The sequence below is a fragment of the Diadema antillarum genome, unplaced genomic scaffold (assembly GCF_040938485.1).
Source record: "Diadema antillarum isolate AM-2024a unplaced genomic scaffold, OU_Dant_1.0 seq00001602_RagTag, whole genome shotgun sequence".
Lineage (NCBI taxonomy): Eukaryota > Metazoa > Echinodermata > Echinoidea > Diadematoida > Diadematidae > Diadema > Diadema antillarum.
The window spans coordinates 498,688-522,208 of NW_027272316.1; the positions used below are offsets into that span (position 1 = coordinate 498,688).

The window sequence follows — 23,521 nt, forward strand, 5'->3', positions numbered from 1 at the left end:
TCCCGTTTTGTTTTTGTTGATATCTCAAGAACCGTGTGGTGTTTTTACATCAAACTTGGTATGAGGGTATATCTTGGGGGAAAATACTTTGTTTGGATTTTAGGGTCACGGGGTCAAAGGTCGAAGGTCACAGGTTATTTTGTAAAAAAAAAGGTTGAAATTTCATGTTTTTCTCCATATCTCGCAAATGGTTCAAGGTATCTTCATGGAACTTAGTATGTATGCATGTACGGATGGGCAGTGATTATCTAAGGAAGTTGGGGTCATGGGTCAAAGGTCAGGGGTCAAAGGTCAAGGTCAACTCTTCAAAATATCACTACTTTCCTTATATTTATGCAATGCCTGAAGGATTTTTTTTAACTTGATGTATGCATGTATTACCCAATATATATTCTGTGGGATGTTTCTTGCCAAAAGGTCAAAGGTCAAATGAAAGTGCTAAATTGCACTTTTTCCTCCATATCTCGAAAGTAACTCAAGGTATCATCATGAAACTTACAAAACTTGTACATATTTATGCATGTTCTACCTAACAGTGATTCTCTTTGGAACTGTGAGGTCAAAGGTCAGGTTTAGATAATACTATTTTACCATTTGATACTGAAATTATACTTTTTCTCAATACCTTGAAAATTACTCAATGCATAAAGTCAAGTAAAAATCATCAGTTCCCCAAAATTTCACTATTTCCCCCCTTTCTATGCAATGCATGAAGGTATTTTCTTGAAACTTAGTGTATACATGAACTACCAAATAAAGATTCTCCAGAAAGAGTTTTGGGTCTTAAGGTCAAAGGTCAAGTAAAAATGTTAAAATATCAATTTTTCCTCCATATCTCACAAATGGTTCAAGGTTTTCTTAATGGAACTTAGTACATGGTACTGACTGGCAGTAATTATCTAAGGAATTTAGGGGTTATGGGTCAAAGGCCAGGGTCAACTCCTCAAAATGTAACTATTTCCCTCCTATCTATGCAATGCCTGCAGGGTTTTTCTTGAAACTTTGTGTATGCATGTATTAGCCCATTTGAGATTATATTGGAAGTTTCTTGCCAAAAAGGGTCAAAAGTCAAGTACAAATCCTCCAATCCCAATTACCTGCACTCTTAGACAATATAGCCATTAATCCAATTCAACCTAGTTCAAGGAAAGTGAACATGCAACACATTTGTGACAAACCAGTCATTTTGATATTTGTTAATTATGTGAAACTGTCATCACACATTGTCAAGACATTGTACTATAGACCTATTAGGAGAACCATGCATTATGGCGGAGGCATACCAGTCGCCATAGCAACATTTCTAGTTTTTAAAGAAGTCTCCAAGGCAGAGAACTGAGTTGGTGCATGCTTGCTCTTGCAGGATGTTGAGAACATCCCAGAGGAGAGCAAGTCTCCATCAACCACCTCAAGCTCAGGGAGCAGCCAGAGACGAGGACCCCTAGCTCGCATCAATGAGTATCTTCAGAACTCCCCCATTGGAAAGTCAGGTGAATTGCCTTGGTCAAAATAACTGAGGGCTTGAAACAGCTCCATGAGAAATAACACTCCTTGTAAGACAAGCACTTTCATCAGCTCCTTGGTTTTATTCGCCACTAAGATTAACATTCTGATACAATAAATCTTTCACTGATCTGTACTTACATTTTATGTCAGACAAACAGAGAAAAAAGAAAACAGAAAGTCCAGAATGCCAAACAAAAGATTTTATTTGAATAATTTTTTCTTAGTTTCATCAAATCATGTTCAAAGAGGGCTTGAGAAAGAAAATCAACAGAGTGCGAAAATTTTCAACAGCTCTGGTCAAGCAACAGTCAACATCTCATTGACACTAAATGTTTCTCAATATTTCTGTATTCATGTTTCTACAAAAAGCTGATTCATTCCCAAATACCAGCATTCTTTGAGACATGTCACCATTATTTTTTTTATGTGCAATGTAAACCACTCCATGCAGTTTGGCTGTAGGTAAAACACCATATATTTTCAAGTACTTTAAATATTTTACTTCTGGAGTCTCTGAAAGAGACCACATTGAGAGACCCACTTTGCGCATGTGCAGTCATATGGCTTTTCTATGCATGTGTGTTCGGAAGTAACTTCCCTATCGCAGTCGAAATATTTGCATTTTATTATGATTTTGCGGTACCAACGGGCTTCTTGAACCTTGTTGTAATGGAATTCAATTTTTTGTGATTCTCCTGGATGGAGCTACAAATTTTGTTGTGCTTTGAGCAATTAGCACAAGCACAGTTCTTTTTCTGCCTAATTCCATGGAGCCACGAGGTGGCTACTTTGTGATGGAGGCACCGTAGGATTAGTTGTACACAAGGAAAAATCCATGCTAGACAATAGGAGACCCCCAACCTGGCAGGTGTCAAATGTTATCAGGAAGATTATAGCGACTTTGCCTGGAGTTCTACATGGCCTCTTCTCTACAGAAATCTAGGGCAAGACAAAATTGCCACTCTTAAAGGTAATCCCAACCAAAAGTGCAATGTGGACTGAGTGAAAGCAGAAACATTAGTAGAACACATCAGTGAAAGTTTGAGGAAAATCGGACAATCGATGCAAAAGTAATGAATTTTTAAAGTTTTGGTGTTGGAACCGCTGGATGAGGAGACTACTAGAGGTTATGACGTATGAGTGGACAACAATATAAAGAAAATATTAACAAAATTCCACAAAAATTCATTTTTCATGTAAATTACACATTCCTTCAACTTGATACTGATATATGTTAAGGGTAGCAATTATTCCCCCTGCTTTCTGAAAGCAGTTAGTCAAATGCTATTTCATAATGCTAGAAAAGTGATTTTTTTTTGGGGGGGGGGAATTTTCAAAATGGGGACCTTAATTGTATATTTTCACTTTCTTTTTGAAAACCCCATGACTGATTTTCACCAAACTTGGCAGGTATGGTAGCATCCCTAGGGGGATAGGATCCCAATTTGTTCAAATGAGCACCATGCTCCCCCCTGGGGGCCCCTCGAGGAACCCAAACCCCTCAAAATTAAAAAAAATATTTGAAATCTTCTTTGCTAGAACCAGAAGTGATAGAACTATCAAAGTTAATACTAGGGAGTTAGCACATTGATGACTGTAGTTTCAAGCTTGTTCGTGGCAGGTGCCCCACTTCTTGCCAGGGAGGAGGGGGGGGGTCCAAATGGGAGCCTAAATTAATATATTTTCATTTTCTTCTTGAGAAACCCATGATTGCTTTTCACCAAACTTGGCAGGTAGCATCCCTAGGGGTACAGTCCTCACCGCTTAATCGCAAGGAGACAAGTTTTTCTCCCTTTTAAGCGGTGCTCCCGCTTAAGCGATGGCCGGTATTGGCCCGTGCAAACCACACAACATGAAGCCCAGTATGTGGGCATTACATTAAACTTTGCACAGTTATCAAACCCGATGATAACCACAGCGACAGATACATGCACGCTACGACACGCAGCCTCAACACGGCGATAAGAAAGGACATGGCAGTCTTATAATTTTGGCAAATGCATTATCGGAACAAACCTCCTTTTATTTGATCCACAAAATAACCCTTTTTTTGTGTGTGTATTTTTAGAGTTGAAAATACATACCGTAAAGTTCCGTGTATAGATGCACCCTTGTATAAGACGCAACCCGACTTTGAGACTTTGAAAAAAAAAAATGATTAGCGATCGTAATGACACTTTGATGGTATGGTGCAAGAGACAACTTGGCCTGAGCAAACTTCCTTCTTTTGATATCCCTCGCCCTGGTCCGATCCCATGAATGACAGAGAAAAACAAAAACACTGTAATGATTAAACAACAAACCACTTGCTAGCAGCCATGCAGTTATCTCATGTATGGTGAAGAATTTAAAAAAAAAAAAAAAACATGGTAGATTAGAGGGAAACTGACAGTCTGACACCTAGCAAGCATGCCAGCCACCTGGCCAGGCTGAAAGGAATCTGCGTACGCGCGCTTATAGATTGCAGGGATGGGGCCCTGGGAAAGGGGTGATTAGAAGCAGACCCTGCACACAGTAGACGATCTTTGTGTGTGTAATCTCAAAGCTGAAGTTTCACACAGTGGGTGATTTCAAGTTCGGTGCTAGTGCTAGTGATAGTGCTATCTCAGCACTAGCACCGGCGATGAAACCGAACTTAAAATCACGTCGGTGTTGGGAGTTAACCTCAAAATTATGACGTATTTCCGGTAGTTGGTGCTGGGCTCGGTGTTGAATGTCGTCTGCTGAACCGAGCTCCGCCGATTGTGTTAGCGATTTACGTGTTTTTTCCCCATTGATTAACACTAGCCCCTAGGGATTATCATTTTAGTCATTTCAAGTTCGGTGCTGGTGTTAGCGTTGCCGTGCGAGACCTGTAATTACTTCCGTAATACATTGTAGATGCACGTTTTACGTGCAAAGTCTATGCTAATGCAGTGGTCGCCCACGTAAAGAAGACGAACACTCCAGACATGGCTACAAATCTGAGCCTGGGAGCAAAATTAAGATAGTTGTATTTTGGGGAATAGATGAAATTTGTGGCATTTTAATCCATCTTCCTCACTATGTGTCTAAAATTAAGCAGTTTTGGCTACATCTTTTAATATTTGAGTGTAATCATGCGCCATCACTTTTTTCGTCGAGCAATTCTCACGGAGCTCGCAGTGCTGTGATTTCAACACCTAGTGCTGGTGATCGATAATTTTGATCAGTATCGCCCCGTTAATCTGACCGTCGGTGTTGGAGCTCGATTTAAGGCCCTTATTCGGGGGCTAGCACTAGCACTAGCACCGAACTTGAAATCACCCAGTGTGCTGCATGTGTTGGCAAGCACACACCGTTGACTGTGTGTGTGTGTGGCGTGTGTTGGCGTGGCACACACAGTCACACATGAGGTGGCATGAGGGTAGCGGGAAGAGAGCTCAGTCTCTCAGCTAGCTAGGTCCGTAGCCGGCTGGTGAGATCAGTGGACTCGATCGGTGATTTCAAGTGCATGAGTACCGTACTAGTAGAAGCTGACGAAGCTCGATAAGATGACGCTCAATAAGACCACCTATACTGCGCTACGTCTCACTGTCTAGGGTCTAGTGGCAAATGTTTAGACTGCAGTCGATATAATCTATCGGGAACTGGTGAGAAAATAATCCTTCTGGTAAGGAAATTAAATCCCTGCAATTTTTTTTTAGGATTAACTTAATATTTTCACTACATTAATACACAAACAATGGAAGTGTTTCAGCCAGATTTGTCACGATAAAGCGGTTCATGGTTCCGATAAAGCGGTGGAAATAACACATGAAAATTTTGTTGCATCAAGTTTTGATGCACTGAAGCGAGGTTCCCGCTAAAGCGGTTCCCAATTAACGGTTGAGCACTGTATATAGGATCTCAATTTTTTCAAATGGGCACCATGCTCTCCCTAGGGGCCCATCCTCTTCTCTAGAACCAGAAGGGCTAGAACTAAAATTAATACTGTGAGTAAGTATATTGATGACCACAGTTTCAAGTTTGTTCATGGCTGATCCAGGGATGGCCTCCTTGGAGTCGGGGGGGGGGGGGGGGCAAATTTGGGCCTTAATTGTATGTTTTCATCTTTTTCTTGAGAATGCATGGTCAAATTTTCACCAAACTTGGTAGGTATTGTCGCTTGGGTGTTGCTTGAGGGGGATTGGAACACAAAAACAAAAACCCTGAAGTAAGGAATCTTTTCAAGTCTTCTTAAATTCTCAAATTGAAAGCGATAAGCAACGGTAGTGCAATAGATTAGTGACTGCATGGAAGGTGAATTTGCGATACTCGGGTAAGCATGAGTCCCCCAGGGTCTCTTGTTATCGATACAGTGAGCAGTCTGTTAAAACTTCATATATAAGCCTCTGAATTCACAATATTTACACCAATTTCACAGATTTTCTGCAGAAAACTATGGAATAGATGAGGTCTATATTGAAATTTCTACCTGTTTAACCGAAATGCCTACCCGATTATCCAGTAAATATAACACACATTGGAACTATTCAGTCAGTGTGTATATTAAAATAAGTGGAGTACCCGATTCAGCGTTACCCAATTATGCAGAGACTACTGTGCCTGGAAACATTGGCAGCTGGGTTTGCATTGAAATCCTTGTAATTGTTCTTCGTTACAAGATGCTTATGTCCTCCTTGGGTCAGGTAACACAACAGCAGTTGCCTACTGGAATAACATGGGATGTATTAAGTCAAAAGACTGTGACAATACAGCTGAAGACATCTATAAATGGTGCATGGAACGTAATATTTGGGTTACATCAGTACACCTACCAGAGAGTGAGAATACTGAGGCAAAGCCCCCAATTTTAAGAAATCTTTACAAATCTTCTTTCTATGATTTATGAGCTAAGTTAGTGCAATGTGTTGGTAGATTAGTGACTGCAGTTTTAAGTCTGTTCTTGGCAGTTCTAGGGGGAACCAACACATTTTCTTCTTTAAATACATGGTCAAATTTGTCACTTAACTTGGCAGACATTATCACTAGAATGAAGACATACTTTATACCAGGACCCCCAAACCCCTATTTTAAAATCTTTAAAAAAAGATGATAATAATAAATTGAAAAATTAAATAAATAAATATATAAATGAAACAAAAAAAGATAGTTGTTTAAAACCAAATATTCCTAGAGAAAATACAGTATTGAATGTACTTTCAAGGTTATTTGTGGTAGATTCAGGGGTTGGATGGGAATTGAATTAGGGGCCAGTTTTTGCTTACTTGATCTTTCTTTTTTTTTAACCCATTAGTCGCTGAATTGCCCGAAACCGCCCTTCATATTACTCCTAAAATGCCCGAAACCGCCTGTCCGCTTTTTTATAGTTTTATGCTTTTATTCATTTTTATTTTTTTTCTCACCGACTGGAGGTGAAGGCGAGACTAAGGGATCCAAATGGCGTCCGTCCGTCGTCCGTCGTCAGTCATCCGTCCGTCGTCCGTCACAAATGTTAAAGTTTACCTGCAAGACTCTCTTATGATGCATAACTTGGCAACTTTTACAGCAATGGCAGCCACACTTGGGTGATAGAAGCACTGGGGGTACCTCCATGTTATGGTGCCGTTGGAGGTCACGGGATAAGGGCAAAGGTCATTTTAGGTCATACATTAAAGTTTACTTGCAAGACTCTTATCACACATAACTTGACACATGTTGCTACAATGGCAATCAAACTTGGGTGATGGATGCACTGGGGGTACCTTCATGTTGTGGTGCCATAAGAGGTCACATGATAAGGTCAAAAGTCATTTGAGGTCATACGTTAAAGTTTACTTGCAAGACTGTCACAGACAGGGGTCAACAAACTTTTAGGGCCCAATGTTAAGTTTTTATGGCGCATTTTGATTATGGCTCATAACTTTTGATCCCTTTGTCTGTTTTTTAACCAAACTTGGATGGTAGATGTCCCTTGGGGAGGTGAAGGTCATCACAAGGTCAAAGGTCACATACAGGGGTCAACAAACTTTTAGGGCCCAATGTTAAATTTTATGGCGTGTTTTGATTATGGCTCATAACTTTTGATCCCTTTGTCCCTTTGTAACCAAACTTGGATGGTAGACGTCCCTTGGGGAGGTGAAGCTCATCACAAGGTCAAAGGTCACAGACAGGGGTCAACAAATTTTTAGGGCCCAATGTTAAGTTTTTAAGGGCACGTTTCGATTGTGGTTCAGAACTTTTGCTCCCTATGTCCGTTTGTGACCAAACTTGGACGGTAGATGTCCCTTGGGGAATTAAAAGTCGTCACAAGGTCAAAGGTTATATTCGGGTCAATGAACTTCTGGGAGTTAGAAAAATATTAATTTCTTGTACGGGCATGGGCGAGACACAATTTGGCGATTGCCTTGTTTTCATATGAAATATATGATTATGTAATTTGAAAGAGGTCAAAGGTCAACAAAAGTATGTCAGAATAACTTCTGTGACACACAAGTGTCTTTGTAAAGTTGTAATAGGCTTTCAAATAAACATAGCTTATAATAAAAAATAAACGTGAGCTATTTTGCATAGTTTAGAAAGTTCTCAAAATGAGACTAATATTGCAGTACCTTCCAGGCACCAATAGGGCATTATGTTTGGAATCTTCAGTTGCTAAAGGTTAAGCTGCATAGTCAAATTTTCTAAAGATTTCTTACTATGGTGTACTTTGCAAGTGTTTTTACCAGAGTGATAGAATATGCAAATGGACACCGTCATGCCCTCATCGAAGCTCTCCGAGTTACCACCGCCCCCAAGTTTGCAATGTTCTCAGGTAATAGTCTGCAAGAATGAATAGAAGGTGAACTTGCAATACTCACGTGAGCGCGAGACCCGTAAGTGTTTTGATTATGTTAGAGGCTTTTGCTACAACGCATTCAACACAGCAAGAAGGTCATGAACATCATTGTAGTTCTTGAGGATTGTGCCTGTACAGTTTGGAATAACCTACTATTATCAAGAGTTGTGAAGGGAGTTTTTCATCGGCAAACCTCTAGACCTGACTACGATACAGTGTACTTGGGATGTAGATATTGTGTTTTGCTTTCTCAGAAAGCTCTCACAGGCAAATGCACTGAGACTACACTAGTACAGGATCTCCCCAAAAACAACAACAACAACAAAACAACAACAACAAATGTTATGCATTCATGGGCTCTCATTTTAACTCAGAGAACACAGTTGTACAGCCCCTGAAGACCAGGAAATCTCTTCACACTAAACATGAAAGCCTACACACCATACTGTCTATTATGTGCCATCAGCTACAGTAAAGCCTATGTCGAGAACTGAAGACAAGAATGTCAACCCTTCATTAGCTTTCACAGGCCCCTTGCGAAATTTACATTGCAAAACCATCTCCCTATGGATCAAAGATGTTATGGTGTCGGCAGAAATTGATGCTTCTAAATGTAATGTTCATACTACGAGAGCAGCCTAGATATCAGCTGCCAAAAGAGCAGACTTGCCACTTCATTTATCCTTGTGAAAGCAGGCTGGATGAATAAAAAGATGTTCAGAAGGTTCTGCAACAAACCTTTGCTGGATAAGGGCAGCAAATGTCTCAAGCTCTACTTTTGAGAAATGACCAGACGAAGTAATTATAAATGACTTACACTTTTGGTGAGTGACACTCATCAGAGTCATTTCTTTTATTTATAGCAAATGTGGTTGCTGGGCCACAGAATCTCAATGTAGTGTCTTTCAGAGATGCCAGAAGTACAACAAAAAGATTGAATGACAACCTACCCATTTGAAAATTGATTTTATTTTACCATGGATTTGTAGGAAGAGAATACATTCCTTCCTCTCCCTTCCAAAGTTTTCAAACTTAAGGCTCAGTTTTCCATAATCTTTCAAAGTTCCATCAGCCATATCTGATGCTTCGGAAAATAACTGTGCACGCACAAAGCAAGTCTCTCAATGTAATCTCTTTCTACAACTCCTTTGTAGAGTAAGGTTTAGATATCAAACAGAAGTTCTCATTTATTCTTTTTATTTTATGGAAAATCATTTGATTAGAAGGAATGAGTTATGACAGGCATTATTTCTTAGGATATCAAATGAATAAAAGTTATATCATATGTAGTTTCCTTAACATGACCTCTCAAAGCATCTAATGGAACAAATAAGGCACCAACAACAAAAAAAGGAAAGAACCAATATTCCCACCGCATCATAAATCGTGAATGTACTTTAGACTAATCTTAAAGCTGTTAAACTATTCTGACATTCCTCATTCATGCAGAAAAACAAAGTGATGAAAAATTAACGAAAATTAATGACTTTGAATTAGAGGTTTTGGTTGCTCTCTGCAAAATCGTGTGTAATGTCAAAGATTAGGATTTTTGCAGTATGATAGCATTTTTAATAGCAGGGATCATCTATAGAGCATGTGTTTCACAATGAAATTGTCACAGATTTGCATGCATTAACCACATGTACATGTAATTTGTTTGCTGTTGTATAAATACAAAAAAAAAGTTAAATTAGCCACAACTATCATAAAAGCATTGCATTTCACTCATTCCAAATGAAATTCATGTCTTCACTTGAGACTGATTTTTATCTTCTCTCAAATGAATGGCTTGCTGTATACTGCTGCTCTTACAGTGATGAACATAGCAATACCAATTTGTATGTCATGTGAAACTTAGCTTTTGCATTGTGAGCAAATTTTCACTTCATCTGTGGCGTGGACATATTGCTAGGTACATACACTTCTAAGAGAATGCAGTTGGTCGTAGACCCTCAGCTTATACTGTTTTGAAATTGGGGAAATTAGTCCACCATTAGAACTTTTTCAATTGGAAGACATGGCATAAACATGACTCCTCTTTTATTGCATACATTTCTCATTACTGGCCACAATTGTGATTCTCAATCAGATTATCTGTCATTGGCCTATCACAGAGCAAAACCCTCATATACTTCAAAAACTGAGTATCATCTCTTCATTTGGTATACTGACTGAATGTGATTGTGCATCATCCTAGAAATATCAGATAATGTCCAATTTCCTGCGTAATGAGACAAAGGTTAAGAGCATGTGAGATTACCTCTCATTCTTACTTGATTGCTTCCTTTCTTATGCTTTCCATGATATTTCCAACAAAGTTTATGACACTGGTGAGTATATGAATGGCTTGTAATGCATTACCCTTCTTCTGCATGCATATGCATGATACAGTAGCTTGTGTGCAGTAGAGCATGTCATGTGATCCGCAATCTGTGTTCTGTGCGTTGTATTAAAAGGGATTTAAAACATGCATGTTTATACTGTACCTCACTATCCCTCTTGGCTCTATCTATCCTACTATCTCTCTCCATCTCTTTGTCTCTATCTCTCTATCCCTCAAAATTAATTTCAGAGCTATTTTTTTTTCATTATGTATTTGTTTTGTTGTTGTTTTTTCATTGTTTCTTTTTATCTAGAATAGTTGGTGATAACCAATAGGGATGTTATCTGAGAAAAACAAGGAAAAATTAATCTGACAACACTTCATGTAAAACCTATACATTGTACCATGGACCTACATGGGTAGTAGGTCCATGAATGTACGCACGAAAGTCATTGGAAACTGCCATTTTTGGTGACATTGGGCATGAAAATGTGCTATATCTCGGCAAACATACCGCCCGCCAATTTATTCAGATAGGGTCTCAAAATGTGAAAGAAAAAAGTAATGAAATTTCAGCCCAGAAAAATTTGAATTTTTAGAATCATTGTGAAAAATGTTGAGGGGGACTTGTTTAACCCCTCCCCCCCCCCCCCCCCCCATAGAGTTAATACAAGAATCTATAGTAGAAAAATGATAAATAAAATAATAAATATAATTCAGAGGTGAATTGATTAGTGGAATTCAGCAAATCGATTATTCTTATGTCAAGTTGTGTTTATTGCACCGGATTGACAAATTGCCCTTCATTGAAGTACACATGTAAATTTAAGCGCCAGTTATTTAGCATTCATTGTGAAAGCCATGATGAAATCATAATCATACTTGTACATACTCAAGTGGGATTTGTTGTTTGGAATCTTTTATTTGCAAGTATATTTGTGGGGGGGTTGAAGTCATATCATCCTATATGGTTGATACACACATTTTCATTAAGATTTCACAATGCTTATTTTACCTAAATTGCATAAGGCATCAGATAACATTGAGAATACCATGTAGTTTGGACATGAGATCTTCATGGTCACAAGACACCTCTATGTTACTCTTCAAAATGCTATTTATATTTCAAAATTCCAATGAAGAAGTGATGATGTGCTGTCACAATTCATTGTGTGTCTGTTTTAACCCTAAAAGGGCCGGGGGGGGGGGGGGGGGGAATACGCCCCCCCCTCGACGTTTCACGCTGTAATTCTGTAACGCAAGAAGGCCTTGTCGCGAGGCTTCTTGACTTTGTTTGTTCAAGTCTCGTGCAACTTTTGAGACCAAATTTGCAATGTCCGCGCATACTTTTGCGAAGCCACGCCCATTTTTGTAACGGAATGTCGCCCCAAAACGGGCACAATTTTGTGATTTTGTATACATTTCCTATGGAAAACAGTGCTCTGTCATGAAAGTCGTAAAAACCTGATTATTTTTACAATTAATCACTTTCATTGATTAATTTTGTGGTAATTATGGTAGAAAAGTGGTCAGTGACAATTTCCAATGAAAAAACAAAGAAAAAACAAAAGTTGAAAAACACAGAAATACATAAGAAATTCTGAAAACAATAAAATACATAAGAATTGAAATGAGTTTGGGTGGTTTTTGTGATGTACAATTGTTGAATATGCTAAAACAGATTTACAGATCAAAAAATAGATCTCAATGCTTTTAATTAGGCTAAAATATGATGTTGAACTTAATTTGCATAATTAATTGATTAAAATTAGAAATTGATTGTTTCAAATCTTATGACACAATCTTGTAGATTATGACGTGGGTCTCACGCATGCAAAATTTCATCGCGATCGCACCACCGATGGCCGACATCTCGGCACCCCCAGTCTGAGCATAGCCAAAAAAGCTCGGCCCTTTTAGGGTTAAGATTTGTTTTGAATTTTACAGGTATTCAGAATGCAGCATTTACAGTACATTCACTTGAGCATTTCTCATTCAGCAGCCACAATGTGCAAAAATGTCTGCTCACTACTGTATCAGATGTTCAATTAGTTATGTGTTGATCTCACTGTGTGATGGAAGCAGGAAAAAGTTTCCTTGCAATGTCTATTAGATATTCTTATTCTCATGTGCATTGTCTATGTTCTCCCTTTTCTTTTTCCATGAATGTCCAATTCTGTTGCCTGCATGAATTACTGGCTCATAATGCTATATGCTTTTATGTATTTGCTTATATGGCGTTATATGTTTTATCCTTCTCGTAATGTTTCTTCACTACCCTTTAAGTTTCATAATTCTATTTATTTCTCTATCATATTCTACCTTCCTGTCTGTCCCTCATTATACCATCATGACAAATATAAATGCACTTTAATGACCTTGGCTGTCAACTTTTCGTTAATCTTTACTACAATTTCCCCATCACCTTTCCATGTATCTGTTATCCTTTCATGTACAACTGTCATCCTTAATTGTTTTTTTTTCTGATGTCATGGATGTCTTGGAATTTTTTTCTGGAATCATATCTTACCAATACACTGTATATACTGCAATGTTTGTATACCTCAATCAAACTGTAATGTCCATAATATGTATAACCTTTACCATAACCCCTGCACCAATAATCTTCCCACCTCACCCCCCCCCCCCCCCCCATATCTTTTATATGTCATCCACTCTATGTGGAGTTTCATATTTCCTTTATATCATCATTTACAACACTAATTGATACCTACACAATCCTTCCTCATCTTTCCATGTGTCTGATCTCATTCCTGCTTTCAAACTGAGGTAATGCCAACAACTCTGCATGATCCAATGTATTTTTGCTTCTGCACTAGCTTTACCCAAATTTATGCATCAACTTTCACTTTATCAAATTTGACATTTTCACATTACTCTCTCATTAATTCACTCCATTGCATATTTTTCATTGACATTTTCCCAATAAAATGCCCTAATCATTAATTAAGGCTTCAAATCCCCTGTAAACATAACTTCCATTTAATCATCTGTGTTACTGATACCTCCTTGCATTTTTCACCCTGCCTTCATACAATCCCTACACCAACCTGGAAAAAAAAATGCATGACTTTGTGCGCAATAGCTCTTACACCGTTCATTACAATTGCAGCAAAGCGTCTTGTGGACACTGCGACTGGCACCTCCACCACTGCACCTGAGCCAGCAGTTCCTTCTCCGCCGCGTCCCATTGAGATGACCTATATGGGTGCCCCACCAGCAGATGCCAAACGCAAGAAGAGGAAGCTCTACAAGACTGATATTTCTGCCCCCTACGAGTGCTCCCCCGATCATGTAGGTCAAAACAAGTAAAAGAAAAAAAGAAACCTGTTATTGAATCCAGATCCCTGACACACATATAAAAATTAGGTCAATCTTGCCGTGACTTGAACATTTTGACACAGTCATGCCAGCAGGGACATGTCAGAGGAGGATATCTGAGAGTATTACCTAAATTGAAAGCAAAAGCATTTTCAAGCATATCTTCTACCCAAGAGTCAATTTATGCTGCCAGAATGAACACATCCTGAAAGTTCATTTGAGGTAGGAAACATTATCACCAAGGCTAAAGACAATAATGATCCTGATAAAGTTGCATGAGGGATCACCGATGTGGTGCAGCCTCTTTGAATATGTAATAAACAATTTTAAGAAGAAGAAAAATATTCTGACCACATGAACATTGGATAAAGGGTTTCAGATCTGATTGATCTGTATTACTGCTTGACAAAATCTAAAAGAATTTAGCATATTCAAAATTCACAGAATGAAATAATAATAATAATATTATTATTATTATTATTATTATTATTATTATTATTATTATTATTATTATTATTATTATTATTATTATTATTATGATAATGATAATAATAATTATAATGACAAAAATAATGCCCAGCAACTTCACTATGCTATCATGATAATGGGTTCCAAATCTTAATCTTGTGCAATTATGTGCATGGTTCAAGATGGAATGCAAAATCCAGTCCACTGTCCTGCTCCACCACAAAGCATTACTGCTGGGTTGCCAGAAAAATAGGCTGGCTTCTAACATATTTAACAACCAGACAACCAGAAGGCTTGCCCAAAGCTGTCTTGACAGAGCAAGATTGAAATACACTGAGCATGTACAGGTGGATGAAATGTCACATAGTCCTCAGAGGAATCACGTTCATAGATTTTGAATGCTTTGAATAAGTAAGTCTTGCATTATGCAATGCTGATAAACAAAGGACACACAGAGCAGCCTCTTTCCCTTTCATGAAGTACAGTGTATCTGATTGTCTTTATTTCAATTCAAGGGCAAGCCTGAGTGAGTGAGGCTTTAAAAATCTAGCTGGATCTATTATTAAAGGAGAACTCCTATGATTTTTTAAACTTTTACAATTGAACAACTATATATTTGTTATACTATTTACAGAGTTTCTCAATTCATAACGATTGGGATATAAAGGAATAAGAATGTTTTCAAATTTATGGCAAATTGCAATGAATGAGGATGATGACATGGCAGCCTCAACATAAGAATGCATGAGTTGGGGCTCAAGGAAGCTGAACAGAAGAAGAAAGCGTGCATAGATTCTACACATAGACCTTGTTAAGCAAGCAGTATTGGAACTGAATTATATTGCTACATTTCTGAAATATGTGAGCCTCCTACTTGTGCATTTTCATGGTGCAGCTGCTACTGTATGTCACCATCCTTGTTCAGTGTAACTTGTTCTTTTCTCTCTCTTTTTTTTTTTTTTTTTTTTTGGGGGGGGGGTCAGAGTATTGGTTTATCTGCTGAAGAACCATGACTAATTCCATAAATCTAAACGTGGAGCTGTCTATGTATGTACTACATAAATAATGAGAAATTATGAAAATTGCCTGGACTTCCCCAGGCCCTTTAACTGTCAATGCAAATTTTAAGATGAAAAATGAATGAACCCAAATGTACTGGTTTTCCCTCACTAAATAAGAATTAGTTGTAATTACACTTGAGAAAACCTTTCAGTGTTCATATGACTAACAATTTTCAATGTGGAAATTGGTGATAGTTATTTATGATCCTTCTCCTTTTATTTTTCAGATCATAAATCTTGGTGAGGCCAAGCCAACAGAGAGCTCTGGTGCAGTGATTACCCGCAAGCTGCGTTCTAGATCAAAGAAGAATTAGAACAGAGACGCACTGTTGTACATCTATCTGCAGGACAGAATTCCATATGTCTCAGAACTACAATAAACTTTTCCTGTACACACATCAAAGACAGAAATGTAGTTCTTAACATGGAGACTTCATGAGTGTGTTAAGCTGTCCTAAAGTGGGCAAATATTCATGACACATGTACCAGTAAGGTTTCTCTGAGCAATTAGAACTGGTTAGAACAACAAAATTTCAATTCTCTTGACAAGATTGATTGACATTGGAAAGGGTGGGAAAATTTGAAAATTTCCTGAATATTTGTTATGATAAAGCATAAATGAAGTGCTGCAAGTTTGAGAAACTTATTTTCACATATTTGATAGAATAGAGTTGGTAAAAAGTAGGCATTCCACTCTTCCAAAAAAAAGACAAAATGGAGCATTATTTTATACGTGCCACTCATGGAGACACTAACCTTAATTCCGAGTACGTCTACGTGTTCATAGGCTCAAATGGATCTATGACTTGGCATGACAATTCAAATAAATTGTTACTTAGTACATGTAAAACACTTTTTACCATGGTGGCTGACGAGGCTGTATGATTCTTGTTTATGTAAATGCTTGCATGCATTCTGTTCACACAGCAATATTGCATGTAATAATATTGTAAAGTTTATAGGTTGTAAATACAGGGTGAATCTAACTATGAACAGGTCAGATGAAGGAGAGTCTGGGGATTACATGATGGTTCCTCTGGCCCATCTTTATGTGGCAAGGTAATGTGATGTATGATTACCTTATACTGAGGAAATTTCAGGAGAGAAAAATAATTATGATGATAACACAGTGAGGAGCTCAGTATTTGCAGATTAGATGAAAATAGCACAGAAAAATCATAACAGATCATAGGTACAATGTACCAGTTTGCTGACTCCTCAATGTACTTTCAATATGGAGTTGTTAATGAATGTTCCAATAATGCAGACCTGTCAAGCATCATTGATTCTGCAGGAGGTTTCCCAAAACTTAGGTATCTTGCGATTTCCTGGCAAGAGAATATAAAGCCTCCTGTTTGCTTTGCACTGTTTGTTTCAGCAAACAACAGGATTAATGTTCTAATTTACTATTGATGAGATAAAAACAGTGTTGTTGGGTGGACAATATTGCATAAAAGTTACACAGGTACTCTGTAAGCCATGCTGATTTTATTAACCAACTAACCAACTAACACAGATGTCACATTTGAGTATCGCAAAGTCTGGTTTTATGCACAACACTATACTGTAATCTACATACATGTACATATACATGTACGAGTATACAAATATCTGTAGGTATACACTAGGGCAGTTTTACCTTTAGAGTAGGTATCTTTGTGTGTGTGTGTTTGTATTCATTGATTGTATGACCATTTGCAAAATCCCTGATAGCTTAAACCATTGTAATCACATGTCCATTGTAGACAGTAAGAAACAGTTATGGGGTGTGATATTTGTCCATACAGTGTGAATGTGAGGATTTGCTTAACTCTATGTAGCCAGCCCCTCCCCCCCCCCCCCCCCCCCCCATTTTTCGCAATGATTTCTATCATGGAATTATTTTCTGTTGAAATTTCATGACTTTTTTCTGTCACATCTTATGCATGTTTTGAGACCCTATTTGCAAAAATCGGGGATACACTTGCCAAGATATAGCACATTTTTGTGATCAATGTGACCAAAAATGGCAGTTTCCAATGACTTTGTGTGTACAATGTATGGGTTTTCAGATAACATCCATTTTGGTTATCAACTATTCTTGGTAAAGAGAAACAGTGCAAAACAAAAAAAGATATAAAAATAAGAAAAACAACAAATTAAAAACAAAGAAATACATAAGAATTTAAAAAACAATAAAAATACATGTTTGTAAGAAATTCATTTTGACACTGCAATTTTTTCGCATTAATTTGTTAATGATACAACAACAAAAGATATTTAGAAAAAAAATTGCCTATTTGAAGTTTTATTTAGGGATATAGAGCTTAGAATCTGATGCACAAAAACATGCATAAATTAGCATAATTAGCATTATTTGGAGAAACTAACCATGTTTTTGGAAAAAATTAATGATTCATTCTTGGAGATACAGTGTAATAGGATGAGCAATAGGAAAGCCAATTTTGGCCACAATCGTGCCATCGATGGCCAAAGAGGCCAAGGTCTTTTTTAGAATAGCCTGGGCTAATTATATAGGGTTTGGTTATCCCAACATTGTTGTTATACATGTACATATACACGTAATAGGATTCCTCTGGGTTATTTCAGACATTCTTAAATGCAACATGTATAAGTACAGTTGTACATTTATCTGTTCTGTTGGTGAAAATGTTCTGCTACGCTTGCATGTTATATTTGCTTCATAAAATACACATACACGCACCGACTTTCTTAGTACACTGTTTGTATGGACAAAATATATTGTACTGGTACTGTACGTGTATGCACTTTCAGTATGCCATATTATATGCAGATGCATGTGGACTGTGTGCAAGAGAAAAAAAAAAACCCAGCAACAATGACCAAGCAAACAAGTGAGAGAGAAGAAAGAGACAGAGACAAAAACACATGTTGGCAGGTTTCAAGAATTTGCTACAGTGTATGTAGGTTTTGTGGGTTTAATGCTCATGCAGTGTACTGTATGTATGGTGCAAGTACTCTGGAACACTGAGATTCTTGATGAAAGATCATACATCACATGTAACATCTGCTGAAGGAAAGATGTGTTTCAAGCTTTGGTCCCAAGTCCTCTTGTTGAAGGTCTCAAGCTTTGCACATCAAATGAATTCTTAAACAGCAGCGGAACCAGGCGGGGGTGCACAGGCATGTGCCCCCTCTTTATTTTTTGCTACAAAAGAAAAATGGTAGGGGCGCCTGTGCCCCCCCCCCCCCCTCTTTAATTTTGAAGAGGCACCTCTCCATTACAGAATTCCTGGATCTGCCCCTATTAAATGCACTTTTTAATTCCATATTCCATACATTAGGGGATTAGGTAAACAAAAACATAACAGCATTTAATTAGAGCATGACAGGAAATTAGAAGTGGTAAGCATTTGATACCTGATGTACATGTGTAATGTAAAGTGCACTCCAGCTACAACAAACATGGTTAATACATGTATTTCATTACAAAGAAGTAAAAATTTAGGTCCCAAATTTTTACCATCAAAGTTTGTAGTGCAAAATTCACGTACAACAAACACAGGGATGCCAAGTTCAAAAAAATTCTATGAGTGAGATTTTCATGACTCGGCATCTCAGCATGCAAATGTGCACGCGAGCGAGAGTGTGAGAGGGTTTTTCCCCCTGTGGCCTCCCACGGTAGGGAGCTTTTTCAATTTTTGGCTCTTAATGGTGCGATCAGGTGCATACTTAAGTGACTATTTTTTACTTTTTTTGAAAGACAAAAGGGTAATATACCTTCATTTCCAACTATCAATTTAATTTTTTGAGCTTTGCTCATTATAATAGGTCCTAGTTGCAGACTTGCCCGATGCGTGAGAAAAATGGGTGCCATGCGTGAGATTGTGAGATGGCCCCTAAATGCTTGAGTCTCACGCATTCTGCGTGAGACTTGGTAGCTCTGCAAACATAGTTATACGTAGCAAAATTCTCATCATAACAAAGTCACTCCTGAGTACCATTGCCCAAAACAAATGAGCTCCATTACAATAAGATGCAGATTATTACGTTTTTGATTTTCATTGATTGGAAATAAACTATGATTGAACTATTGAACTATGAACAATAAGATGCAGATTGCTTACAAAACTACAGTGTATATAGCAAAACAAGCAGTTACTTCTGCATCTGAATGGGCAAACGCTTCACATTTCAGTGTGTTGGATAGGAATAACTCGATTTGCTCTTGGTGCCGGACACCATTTCAGAGGAGAATTGTTGTACAATGCACTCTATACAAATGTTCATTACATGTGTCACATAATGCAAGTGTATACTGCTACATGTACATTGTACATTGTACTGTTCCATAAAGCTAGTGTGCGCAACACATGTAGTGCATGCAGTATATAATCTTAACCTGAGAGACAGGTGGAGGCATCACTTGCACATACAGTGAAGTGGAGGTGTGTGTGGAATGCTTTGATATGATTGGTTCACAGGAAGTGTAGTGAGGAGCGACAAGGAAATACATGTGAAATTCTAGATTACCGGTACCAATGGTAATGTTCATTATTCTGAAGGTTTAATTCTTAATCCAAAACACAAATTCTGTATACATGTACCTTGATGCAAGTTGAGCCGATAATGAAGAAGGTTCTTTATCATTAACACTTTAATCATTATTCCGGAAGTTTCTTTTCTAAACATGAAATAAGGTTTGTTATTCAGAAGGTCCAAACCAAAAATGAAATCATCTGAAAGTGAAAAGAAAAAGGTGTGTAGGCCTACTAATAAATTTTTATAACAATCCTTAATTGATTTTCAAAATAATAAACCGTATTTCATTTTCAGAATTACAAACTTTCAGAATAACAAAACTCTTTTATTGTTGGATAAACAAACGGAGAAAGACTATATGAAAGTATAAATGACATAGCTCTCTTTCAAATGTAACATTTGAACAAAATTATTGAGATAACATTGCATTTAATGTTTTTCAGCGTTTGATGGGAATTCGAGTAACAGCATACAATGTAATAAATATGCATGGTTTGTGTAAGTTTTCATCATATACATGTACATGTACTTTATTCTTTTTTTTTAAGACATCTCTACTCGGGGCTGACCGTTACATTTACTAATGTTAGATAAGAAGTCCAATGAGAAGAAACTGATAACCTACCATCAGTCTACACACGAGGTAATAACAATACATGTAATATTAATTGCATTTATGTGTTGCTTTATACAGATGTTTTGTAAGTGCACTGATCCTGTTTATACAAGAAAACTAGAACATGCATCAACATAAAGACAACTGAAAACCAAAAAAGAAGACAAAAATAATACAGTACATGTGATACAGATTGTGTGCGCCTCCAGGAAGAAAAAAAGAAGAAGAAAACTGATTGAAAAGATGAGTTTTGAGAAGAATTTAAAATGATTCAATAGATGAGGCGTTCTGAACATGGACAGGGAGTTAATTCCAAAGGGTAGGGGCAATGGGAGTGAAGGTTCGGTCACCATAACAGGTTTTGTACGTGGGCCATGAAGTTATTGGAGAGAGGTAGATAAACAGAGGGGTTTTGCAGAAGATAAGAGGAGGAACAAAGATCTAGAGAGTCTGCAGGGGCGGATCCAGGAATTCTGTAAAGGGAGGGGGGGCGCAACTAATATTTCTGGTGCCACTTCCAGGTTTCATTTCATATTTTTTTCTTTTTATTTCTTCTGTTTTTAACAAAAAAATAAAAGGAGGGCATGCTCGATCCAGGTGCGTCCCCCTCTGGATCTGCCACTGGACTAGGTATTGAGGATACGTCGTGTGATTTTGTATGTCAGAAGTATAGGATCTTGAAAGTAGTGCACGAACGGACTGGTAGCCAATGGAGTGAGTGGAGTACAGGAAATGTGTGGGTGTTTCACAAAGAATTTAAGTGGAACTTAACCCTAACTTGGCCAGGGGCGGGGCTCCCCCTCGACGTTCAGCATGATGTATCACCGTCACAAAAAGCTGTCGCCGCAATGTTTCATGACTTTTTTTCTTTCGGATCGAGTCTGCCACATCTTTCGACACCAAATTTGCGATGCCCAGGTATCTAGCATGTATGTCAGACCAAAAATTGCTCAATAATGTGTATTCATGTGCAATTTCAGTGCAAACTGTGTTTATAGTGACAAATTTCATAAAAGCATGATTATTTGGGGGTTTTTATTGATTAATATCAATTGATAACATTTTCATGTTTGTAGCAATGTAGTGCACAAATTTCATTGAAAAAAACAATGAAAAACACAAAAAGTCAAAAAACAAATACATAAATTCAAAAAATAATAAAATCTGAAATTTTTCTGATGGCACAATTTTTTACCTACATACAGTATGCTAAGGACACTAGAAAGAATATTTACACACAAAAAAATGTGCCTGTTTTGAGCATTATTTAGTGATTTATAGCAAATAAGTCTGATTTCATGCATCATTATGCATAAATTAGCATACATGATAATTTTTTTGAAAACTCAACTTTCCAGTACATTGTATTTTAGAATACGTCACAGGCAATGTGTATGCCAATTTTTTTCGTGATCGCGCAGTGGACCGCCGAGATCTGAAGGGGGCCTGGGAGCCCACCCTGGCTCCATTATCTACCTATAAATATCCTGGCCTAGTTAGGGTTAAGATCGACTTCAAATTATAGTATGCCATCGGTATCTCTTTTCAGTTTATCTTACGCTTTCAGGATCCACTCCAAATTTAAAGGAAAAATCATTTGCCCCTTACTTATATTGTTGATTAATGCTTGAATGAAAAAGTCTCAAAATTGTCATTTTTATATGAAAGTTAGAATTATTATTGAAGACACACACACAAAGCCTACCATAATTAACTTCTTTGTGAAACATTCCCGCGTCATTTCTCCTACTCCCGCTCCTACTAAGGGTGACTAATCTAGCGGCTGAATTTTGGATACGTTGGAGAGGGGATATGTGAGAGCAGGGAGGTGAGAGATCACCTCCCTGGTGAGAGAGAGGGAGACTAGCAAGGAAGAAAGGCCTACATAGTGTAGGGCTCACACGGGTAAATACTTCCCCATAAAGATGTGTGTTAAATTTCCAAAACAAAAAATTATGAAATGGCTGGGAGAAATTAGGTGTTTCATCTTTGGTAACCTGAAAAAGTGAGATACATGTATACCCTTTTATCCATCAAATTTTTGAATTTTCTTCAGCTCAAACTCTGTCCAAGGGTCTGGAAAGCCAGACTACAAGTACTTTTTACTCAAAAAATCACATATTTTCTGTACATGCACCCAATCAAAAATAGTCCCTTCAAATTCTCTGAGAAAAGCTTTCATCTTGCAACTAAAATGCAGTTTGTAGAGGAATTCATACTCAATTATATCCGCAGCTATTCATTTTTTTTTTATAAACTACCTTTTCTGATTTTTAGTTATTTTTTCCTTCATTTATTTTAGCATTTCGGTATATACATGTACATGTATAATACCGTTCAGTTCAGTTCAGTTTTTATTCACCATCAATTTAGGAGTATACAATAAAAAGATACACAAAGATATATTACTATATTGATACAAAATAAACAAAACAGAATACAATTAAACTTGATGGCGGGAACCCCAGTAGTCCATGGGCCAAGACCCGAAAAATAGGTTATTGGTACCACCTGAGGTGGCACAACCTTTATGGTGTCATTTTGTTTGTCGGACATAGATACGCTTATCAAGCTATGATAGCATTTCCAAATGAGTAGCTTAGTCATAATAAATGAATTTTTAACCAATGTGGTCTCGTTTTTATATCCCTTCTGAATCGAAACTAACTGCTATACAAATACGAGCACTGCCTTCTGTATGTCCACAGGTGTTCTGTTGTAAACGCGGTGCGCTTAGTCTTTATTTTTGGCAGCAAAGGGTATATCCAAAGGGTTATGATGTCCACAGCTGTCACGCGGTGCACTTAGTCTTTATCTAGAACGATGTACCGCTATCATGTTATCTAAAGTTGCTAATAAAAGGGATTAGTACTGTTTTTATACCACCCTCTCGACAAATACATCAGTTTTAAACAAAAATCACT

At 37.6% G+C, this 23,521-nt stretch overlaps 1 protein-coding gene across 5 annotated transcripts in view; it reads left to right on the plus strand.

Annotated features, from left to right (window-relative positions):
* Positions 1-17,236, plus strand: part of LOC139711016 (uncharacterized) — a 239,463-nt gene extending 222,227 nt beyond the window's left edge. For all 5 annotated transcript variants that reach the window (XM_071622933.1, XM_071622938.1, XM_071622937.1 and 2 more), the window contains 3 exons: positions 1,364-1,490; positions 13,741-13,922; positions 15,706-17,236. In XM_071622933.1, the coding sequence (XP_071479034.1) occupies positions 1,364-1,490; positions 13,741-13,922; positions 15,706-15,792 (396 nt within the window). In that variant the 3' untranslated portion in view covers positions 15,793-17,236. The remainder of the gene's footprint in view (positions 1-1,363; positions 1,491-13,740; positions 13,923-15,705) is intronic.
* Positions 17,237-23,521: the final 6,285 nt, after the last annotated feature.